Raw genomic sequence first — 9,790 nt, forward strand, 5'->3', positions numbered from 1 at the left:
ATCATCACTCCAACCTGATATTCTTCTTCTTTTGGTCCAGACCCTCACATAAGTAGCTTCAAGTTAAGAAAAGGTAAATTTTTCCACAGTTGAGTTCTCTGAAAAACTTCCCTCTCCCACTGAAAGTCAGTCTATGAGTGAGGCAGTCATGTATTAGAACTTCAGGGCCAAATGGAAAGTCATTATGAACACTTGCATCGTTGATTGATCTTATTTACCCCCCAAGCCTGGCCTCTCAGTGCACACAAGGAATTTTTAAGAAAAGAGGGCACTATCCAGGGGGCTGAGGTTTGCTCACCAAAAATCAGCACAGTTAAATAGTAATGATTAATGAACACCAGAATTCAAAATACCAGGTGTTTTGAAGATAGGTGGCAGTTTTCAATTGTTTTGAACACAACATTACAAAAGAACTATTTTTAAAAATAAAAAAGGATAAGGGAAAAGAAAAAATTAAGAGATTATCTAAATTGTTGAATTGTTTGTTCCTGATAAACTTCAGTCACATCTTCTGTCTCCATTCCCAGTTCTTTGGGAGTGTGATTATCAGCAGTTCTCTGACCTTCAAAGAGAAACCTGAGTGAATTCTTTGGAACCCCCTGTCTCTGACAGTATGATTCTTTGAGTTTCTTGAGCTGTGCTATCTCTTTCACCTTGAAGTGAATCTCACTGCTCTCCTGTCCAATGACTTTGAGTTTGATGTATTCTCCTCCCTTCTTGTCCTCCAAGTCCTCAGTTGAAGGTTTTGCCTCCTGGTGGTCAGACATAGTGATGGTGGCTTCACCCCGAGGGCCTCCGCAAAACAGTGACCTCGGACAGGCCGGATCTCACTCCCGGGTTTACAAATCTGGCTGTAGGCAATGAGGGTTGCAGAGTGGATTATATTTGGGGGTAGGGGGTGGGGTTTGGGGAGGTGCGGGGGGATTGTGTACCAATGAGGGAGTTTTTCTTTTGCTTTTCAAGGAGAGGAGCAAAGGGGGGGGGGTTTGTGCGGGGAGAAGGGTGAAACAATGAATGAATGGAATTCCAAAATCTCTGTAGATGTTCATTGAAATGAAAAATAAACAAACTAAATTAATTAAAAAAACCAAAAAGCAAATCTGGCTATCTTCTTCACACAGCACAACACCAAAATAGTCTTAAATTTAAAAAATAAAGCCTAGGCCTCCTTAAGCTTACCACGGGCTGTGTTCTTGCACTGACTGTATATAAAGAGGAGGCAGAGTGAAAGACCCCATATACACCTCAACCCAGGCCTTGTGCTTGGTTTGTATTGTGAATGGGGTAACATGGCACTAAGGAGGGATTTAAATGCTGACTGTCCCATTGTCAATAAAACTCACTGGTGCAGGAGTAACTGTGGCTCTTTGTTAAATTAAAAAAAAAAAAAGGCTAGGAGGCAATTTTTTTTTTACCTTTTCCCCCGACTTTATTACCCTTTAGTTGGGAAGAGAAAGAAGTCCATTTTCATCTGCTGTATCTAAGATTTTGCAGATTACTGGAGATTCAACCCCAAGGGTATACTGGCAGGAGTGAGATTCTAACATATATACAGTAACAGCATGAGGAGAATCTGATTCTTTCCACTTTAATTTTACAGTTACCTGTCTTGGTTTGTCAGTTATAGCACAAATATCTCCATTACCATAAAAATGTGACACCATCCTGACTGTCTGGGTGCCGTCATCCTGAAGGTGATAGGCTCTCGCTGTGTTCTTCGTGGCCCATTTAGTATGCTCCTCTTGGTTCCAAGTCCCCACGACCACAGACGTCTTCCCACTGTCTTTGTCCTCATGATACTGATGTACATGTTTGCCATAGCAGAATTCAGATTTCCACCATCCAACACCCCCATGAAAGCAGTAAGTACCGCTGAGGAACTCTTTTTTTATCAGCTGGTCATCTGTCAATTTGGATATGTGGGTTGTTCCAACAGTTAGTATCGGCTGAGAGCCAATTGCAAAGGGTTTGTGGATTGCTGGAAATCTCTCTTCTTTGGTTGATTGTAACTCTTCCTCCTTATGTCTTCGAAAAGGCACCCTTAGTACTTCTTCCTGCTGTTCCAACTGCCTCAAGGTGAGGGGCTTAAACGGCGAGCCTGGCATTGATTGGCAAAATATGTCACTCACAGAAGATGCTCTGAACCTATATTTAGGATGGCTGCACAGAAGTGGTGTCAGAATGACAACTTCATATTCACAGGTTGTAACTTCAGCGACTGAAAGGATTTCATGCTTGGATTCAGGGTGACATATATACATCACAGTGCTTGTTCTGTGCCGGTTCTGCTTCAGACCACAAGGTGTACCGTTTCCCATGCCCACAGGATAATACGGGGTCATCTGACCTTCGATATTTTTAGTAGGAATCTCTCTTGATTTTTCTTCTGTTTCGTGTTCTTTTTCAGAAAGAAGGTTCTTAGCCAACATATTTCCAAGGTAGTACTCGTGAATATTTACTTTCTGACCAGTTTTCTTCTCTTCATGGTACTGTCTAATGTGCTTTCCATGACATACTTCATAAGTCCAATATGATTCAATTCTGTAGGAACAACTGCTTTGTTTAAATAGCGGTTCCAACAGCTCTCTTGGGTTAGGGCCTTTATAATCCTTTTCTTCTTCCTCATCTCCACCTGTCACAAGAGGAAGTATGCATTTATATTTTTCTTTATGTGTAGTTGTCATGATGACATAATTGTCTTCTTTATACAAAACTCCACTTGTGGGCTGCCCGCGGCTCCTCTCCATCCCTCCTGTGTCCCTCGGTCCTGAGTCCTGACCTAACACAGGACACTTTGCTAACTCGGTCTGTGCAGTCTTGGGGTCCCGGGAAACCCAAGGCAAAATTATTTAAAAAAAAATTAGAATGTGCTTGACTCTTTTTTTTTTTAAGAAGATATTTTTTTATAGCTGTTAACCTGTCTTATATGCTATTTTCTGTTTTGAAGCCATAATACCTGAGCTGTATGAATTCCAGAAATGATAATACTGTGTGGATAATTTTGTTTGCTTTTTTTTTGAAGATGACAATTTATGAAGATTCTGTTGCAGTGTATCTTAAAACCATCCTTAGTAGTGTTGAGCACTCTGTGGTCGCTGTACCTAAGTCCTGAGCAAGAAATTTTAGTTCCTGTATTTTACAGTATGGCTATAATTGCCATAGAATCCTAATTAAAATATTTTTTAAAAAAAATTTATTTGTGTGTGTACCATCAAATCAGATCTGACTGGTACAGGAGGAGATTGCCCCTTTTTCTCCAGCAAACTGTGCACTTCTGGAGTTGCAGTGCAGCTTCTTGCCACTAGGCCACCAGAGCTCCCCTAATTAAAATCTTTACTGGAATTACTGTTTTCATTTCTTTTCATGACGGTATACTAGTTTCATAGCTCATTCTTACGTAAATGTATATAGAATACAGTATGAGTTATAGAAGAGAAATATTTTTTGTTCCATTGTAATTCTTTCAAAATAGAAAAATACCTATAGTACCCAGTTTTAGCTCATAAAATGCTACCAGGTAGGATGAAGTCTCTCTCAGGGAGGAGTGATAGGAAATGGCAAAGGACACACTGACAAAGGAGATTAATCAGAACTGACTTTGACAAGCACTGTGGCAATGGCACAATTAAAACAGACTTTCTAAATCCAACAAATTTAAAAAAAAACAAAACAAAACAGACTTTCAAGGGGGGGAAGAGGAATGAACTGGGGGGAGGGTAGAGAAAATAGTACAACAATGAATGAATGGAAACCCAAAATCTCTGTAAATGTTCATTAAAATTAATAAAATTTAATTTAAAAAAATGCTACCAGGTAAATTCTATCAAGTTTATTATATAAGTAAGTAAGTTTTAACCTGGAATATATTTCTATAGTTGCTAATATTTGACCTATAAACAGTGTTTGGAAATCTGTATAGTTCAAAAATAATGCAAGGATGATTTATTTCAAAATTGGAAATGTGAGGTTGCAGACTTTTTTTTATGAGAACTGTTATTTTAATGAGATTTTAATAACCTAGTTTTCTTTACATCAGACTATTTTATTGAGAAGTTTAGGAAAGAATAGGGGCAAAAAGGTAGGGATGGTGAGATCTGAGGGTGGCCATCTGGCTTGGATTTCTTAAGCCTTATAACCACTGAAAGTGTTAATAAACTTACCAACACTAAAAAATAATTTTTCATACTTGTTTAAATCTATTTATGGATGAGAACTTAAAAAATACAAATAATGCCAAAGATATTTCACTGCTTGCGGCCCTCAGGCCTGGTTTTAATTGTTTGTGGTCAAACATTCTTCTAAGTGGCATAGCACAGGTCTGTCCATGTGCTGTACAGAGGTAACTTGTGGTTGCTGTGATGCTAAACTGTGACACTGATGTGTCAAATGCAATAATGGCTACTCATGGTGGACAGTGTTTGGTGGTACAAGCTTAGGAGTGGCATCCACTTCCGAAATGGCTTGCCTCTGGAAACTCTATGAACATGGAGAAACGATGAAAGTTATACAAGTGTTCAGGTCTTTTGTTCATAGGGTCGCTATGAGTTGTCTGCGACTCAGTGACACTTAAAACAGCAACAACAACCTAGTTTTAGATGTTTTATCCTAATGAGATGAATTTTTAAATTTTATTTTGTCTTCAGTCTCTAATGTTCAATATGAGTGGGAAAAAAAAAAGAATTTATCATATGGCTGTGGAAAAAACATGAAATAATTAGAAATCAGACACAATTGTATTGGGCCTCTGAGTGATAGACTTCATTAAATATTTGCTTACTTAAGAACACATGAAAGCATGCATTAGTTAAAAGGAAGTAGTTTACAAACTATGTGGTCTCAGTCTCTTTTCTAGAACCTCGAGTTAAAGTTCTTAGAGGGATTGTCAGTGGTGGGTGCTGTTGAGTCAGCTTCCATTTCACGTGACACTGTGTACAACAGAAAGTGGGCTTCCTGTCACAGTGCCAGCCTGATATTCTGCTGTGCTGTGCAGCAGGCCGCCGTTGCAGTGATCCCATGGAGAATCTTCCTTCTTTCTTGATCACCTCTTCTTTTCCAGCCATGAATACTTAAGTGTTGCAACTTGAGGCTTAATTTTTTTTCTGTTCTTTCAGCTTGAGAAATGCCAAGTGTCTTCCCTTTTGATTATCTAAGTCCATGTCCTTGTACATTTCATCATACTAGTTTGACTTCTTGTGTTGCCTTTGATATCTTCTGTTCAGCTCTCTGCAGTGTTTATGTTCAAGAGCAAATGTCAAGTCTCTTCTGACATCTGTTTTGGTTTTTTTCTTTACTTCCTGTCTTCTTCAGTGACCTTTTGCTTTCTTAATGTATGATGTCTTTGATGCCATCTACAATTTTTCTAGTCTTTAGTCGTTCATGTTCAGTGCTTCCAATCTAGAGATGATTTCTAAGTTCAAGTGGGATATACTGCAAGTTTGGCTCTCATGGACTTGTGTTAATTTTCTTCAGCTTCAATTTTTAACTTACATATGAGCAATTGATTTTGTGCTTCACACTTGGCCCCTGGCCACCTTCAGACTAATGATATTGACCCCTTCTGCCATATCTATCCACAGATTTAGCCAGTTTGATTCCTATATAGCCCATCAGGTGAGGTCCATATGTATAGTTGACAAAGATATTTAAAAATTTCTTTTTTAAAGACATTTGCCATTAAAAAGTCATTGGTTATATACAATTTTGCCCTGTCTTCTGTGGCTTAATTTCTACTAGGAAGGCCATATTTTCTTAATACAATTTTTTATTTTAATTGTGATTTTAATGCAAGTTGAATTTTTCATTTATTCACTATTGCACAATTCCCCCTCCTTTCTCTCTCCCACCCCCAGTTCACTTTCTTCTTCTTTTTTTATTTTTTTTTATTATTCATTCATTGTTGAATTACTACCTTCCCCTTCCCTCTTCCCTCTCTCCTAGTCCTCTTATTCTGGACTGTTGTTAAGGCCGTATTTTCTGTCTACTAGTCCTTCTCTTTTGTTTTCAACTTTTGCATTCTCATTATCAGTTTCTATAAATGCCTCTTGATTGCATATTTGATCAATTTCAGATTACATAAATTGGTAAAAATCATCAATTTCTTCATCTTTGGCTTTAGTAGCTGGTGTATAAGTTCTGAATCATCCCATCATTGACAGCATTGTACACAGGACAGATCTTGCAGTGTTAATTATGAATATGAATGCAACACCATTGTTCTTTGTCATTGCTGACGAGGTAGATAATATGATTGTTGGATTCAGAATGACCATTGTGGAGCTCTGGTGGCCCCAAAGGCACACAGCTTAAATCCACTAGCCACTCCATGGGGAAAAGATGGGTACTGACTTCTGTGTGATTTTTCAGCCTCTGAAAACCCACTGGAGGGCCACCTATGAGTTGGTGCTGACTCAGTGGCACATACCAGCAACAGTCCGTTTCAGCTCATTGATGCCTAGGATATACAGTTCTTTATCCATTTCCATTGCATTTTTGACAACTTCCAATTTTCTTAAATTCATATTTTGTTCATCCCAAGTTTCAATTGTTAATGTTTTTTTGGTAGCCTTATATTGAGTTGTGTCACATAAACAAAAGTCTTTCAGTGGGTGAAAAATTTGCTCCATCATTAAGTTAGATTCTACTTTGAGGAGGGAGCTCTGGTAGCTTAGTGGTAATGAGTTGTGCTGCCAGCCCAAAGGCATGTGATTTGAATCCAGCAACTTCTACACAAGGGAAAGATGGGCAGGCTACTCCCATGCTGTTCACTGCCTCTGCAGACCTGCTGGAGGGTTGGCTGTGAGTTGATTCTGACTTGATGGTACACAGCAACAACAGCAACAGCTTAGAAGAAGCAGCTCTTCCCTAGTATTTTGAGTGCCTTCCAACCTGAGGGCTCATCTTCAGGCACTATATTGGACATGATCTGCTCCTACACATAGAGCTTTCAAGGGCTTCTTAACTTTAGAAGTCGTGGTCAGTCCTGCTTCCTATCTAGTCTGTCTGAGGTTGAAAGCTGTGCTGAAACTGGCCCGCCTTAGGTGATCCTGCTTGTATCTGATACACCGATAGCATAGCTTCCAGTGTCACAGGAAGAGCCACCGCAGTGCCACAACTGACAGGCAAGTGGTGGAGTGATTGATAGTCAAGTTTAATTATTTGGAAGTGATCTGTATGATCTTTCTGGGTAGAAATTACTATATTAAATGGTTTTTCTAAATTTATGAAATTATATGGTTTAGAAATGTATTTATTTTCAATATTATATTCATCATCTTTTATTAGATGTTTATGTCAGGAAGTTTGCAAATGTCTCATTCTAGTATTTTTTATTTAAAATAGAACTTTTATTTTTCTACTGGTTTACTTACAAAGTCTTACTCATCCTTTCCTCCACCTGTCAGTTTGTGCAACCCTGTGATTAACAACCTCCCACCCCCGTACATCCTCACCCCTTTGCTCCCACTTCTTTGTTTTTTTTTATAAAAAAAAACACAAAACACTAGTATCAAACTCAGACCAGTACTGTTAAGGCAGAACCGACACATAGCTGACCATCCATTGAGTTTTGAGAAGCTCTAAATCTCATGGGCAATGACTGCCCATCTTTCTCCTGCAGAGCACCTGGTGGATTTAAACTGCTTTGGTTGGCTGTGCAACTCCTTAAGTCTTGGTAGACAGATGCCTGTGCTAAGTTATCTAAACGGCTGCTTTTCTTTTCTAGATTTCAGCGTACATTTAGAATAAAATGACAACCTCCTGGAGTGATCGGTTACAGAATGCAGCAGATGTGCCTGCTAACATGGATAAACATGCCCTGAAAAAGTATCGACGGGAAGCCTACCATCGGTAAGGAGTTTGTCATCTTTACAGCACATCTCTACGGTGGGGATGTATTAGCTTCATTTTGGAAGTGATGAAATGCAAAGAGAAAGAACCCAGTCCAGACGATACACCCAGTCCAAAGTATAGATTCGAATCCCTATCTGATACACCTTGCATCTTCTTGGTGTTACTATAGTATTCCAAAAGTAGAATGTCTTTAGTAGTGAAAAATTACATCTTAATTAATAAGAGTAAAGATACTAATTCACACTTACCGCAAGTCAGAATAATTTTTTTCCTTTTATTTATTCATTGCTACACATTTTCTCCCCACCTTCTCACCCCCCTTCCTCACAGCACCCCACAGAGCACTCTTTATTCAGATTCTTCTCATACATAGAATGCATAATCATATGTTCGTTTTGGTCAGTTCTTCTCCTCCTCCTTTCTAATGCAGTGTTAATTATTGAATTATTATATAATTTTAACAGATTTAAGAATTAGGCCTAGTGGCTCCTGGATGTTGAACTGACTGAATGTAGCTAAATCTGGGTATTATCAAAGCTTTCTTCAGTTGACTTATGCTTGAAAGAAAGTTCCTGTAATTTTGTCATTAAAAATTTAAATTAAATTTTTATTTTCTTTTTTAAATTTTATTATTTGTTATGTGTGTACCGTCAAATTGGATCTGACTGGTACAGGAGGAGATTGTCCCTCCTCCAACAGAGCATCTGGTGGATTTGAACTGTGTACCTCTGGGATTGCAGTGCAACTTCTTGCCACTAGGCCACCAGAGCTCCCTAAAAATTTAATTTCAGTTTTTAATTTACTCATCCTCATCTGTCACTCACTCACTCACTCGTTGTGCAGTTGAACCGACTCATAGCTGGCCCTCCAAGCAGGTTTGAGAGGCTGTAGAGTGCAGGAGGGGACAGTGCCCATCTTTCTTCCTAGGGCCAGATGATTGGTTAAAACCATCAGAGAGGTGCTGCCTTTCTGTTAGCAACACACCTGCCCACGGATTGTGTCACCAGAGCTCTGTTCATGTAGATTGGGTTTGTGGAGGCTTGTATGTTTGTATCTTTTTAGAATAATTTTAGTCAGTATTCACTGAATACAGCAAATTAAGTTCCTGTTTGTCCGTTCCCAAAATACATCATTCGGTGACATTAACTGCATTTTTCACAAGGTTTTAACATTCTCTTTTAACTTTTTATTGTAACTTGGGTGGAAGGCTATATACAGACTTGGCTGAATGCCAATTTTTACCTACATCTTTTTTTTAAAATTTTATTTTAATATTTTTTTAAAATAATTTTAATGATAATTTACAGGGATTTTGAATTTCCATTCATTCATTACTGCACTTCTCTCTTTCCTTACATCTTAAATAGCTACTATACTTATGAATAATTTCTTTTTAGATCGAAATTAGCAGTTTATGTGTTAAGTGAAATTATAGGATTGGAAGATTTGGGCTCTAATACAAGCATCTGTAGATGCTAATGTATTTATTGACATTGCTGGTTTTATTTATGGAGGTTGCATAAACAAAAACCCAGTGTTACCAAGTCTGTTCTGACTCATGCAAACCTCCATCAGATTTTGGAGGCTATAAATCTTTGAGGGAGGATACAGCTTCATCTTTCTCCCTTACAGCAAGCTGGTGCATTTGAACTATCAACCTTTGGGTTGGCAACCTAGCATTTAATGCACTGTGCCACTGTGTCAGCTCCAAAAAGGTTATAACAACTGATAATTGTGTATCTTTTTCTGCTGAGATTCAATTCTAAACTCAACCCTGTAGGACAGAGAACAGAGTAGGCTGTAAATCTTTGTAGAATCACACTGCCTTATCTTTGTCCTGTGGAGCAGCTGGTGGATTTGAAGCACCAATGATCTGATTAACAGGTCAGTTTTCACATCCAAGAACTTCTCCAACAGGGTAAAAAGGGAGGCCACTGACTGG

General features: G+C 38.5%; 2 protein-coding genes and 1 pseudogene across 2 annotated transcripts in view; 1 reads left to right on the top strand and 2 right to left on the bottom strand.

The window, feature by feature from the left end:
- Positions 1 to 461: 461 nt before the first annotated feature.
- LOC102872741 lies at positions 462 to 767 on the bottom strand (annotated as a pseudogene).
- Positions 768 to 1,414: 647 nt separating this feature from the next.
- On the bottom strand, positions 1,415 to 2,747 carry LOC102873148 (endoplasmic reticulum lectin 1-like). Its single transcript, XM_006880180.1, has one exon. The coding sequence runs from the start codon at positions 2,745 to 2,747 to the stop codon at positions 1,440 to 1,442; it is 1,308 nt and encodes a 435-aa protein (XP_006880242.1). The 3' UTR covers positions 1,415 to 1,439.
- Positions 2,748 to 4,499: 1,752 nt separating this feature from the next.
- The window catches only part of NT5C2 (5'-nucleotidase, cytosolic II), an 85,356-nt gene continuing 80,065 nt past the window's right edge, over positions 4,500 to 9,790 (top strand). The window contains exons 1-2 of the mRNA XM_006879969.1: positions 4,500 to 4,510; positions 7,728 to 7,845. Coding sequence (XP_006880031.1) covers positions 7,745 to 7,845 — 101 coding nt within the window. The 5' untranslated portion in view covers positions 4,500 to 4,510; positions 7,728 to 7,744. The remainder of the gene's footprint in view (positions 4,511 to 7,727; positions 7,846 to 9,790) is intronic.

This window comes from Elephantulus edwardii, unplaced genomic scaffold (assembly GCF_000299155.1).
Source record: "Elephantulus edwardii isolate Elephantulus edwardi_28Jun2011 unplaced genomic scaffold, EleEdw1.0 scaffold00006, whole genome shotgun sequence".
Lineage (NCBI taxonomy): Eukaryota > Metazoa > Chordata > Mammalia > Macroscelidea > Macroscelididae > Elephantulus > Elephantulus edwardii.

Excerpts from the sequence above, each read along its gene's own strand:
- LOC102873148 (XM_006880180.1), bottom strand. The coding sequence starts at position 2,747 with ATGGAGAGGAGCCGCGGGCAGCCCACAAGTGGAGTTTTGTATAAAGAA.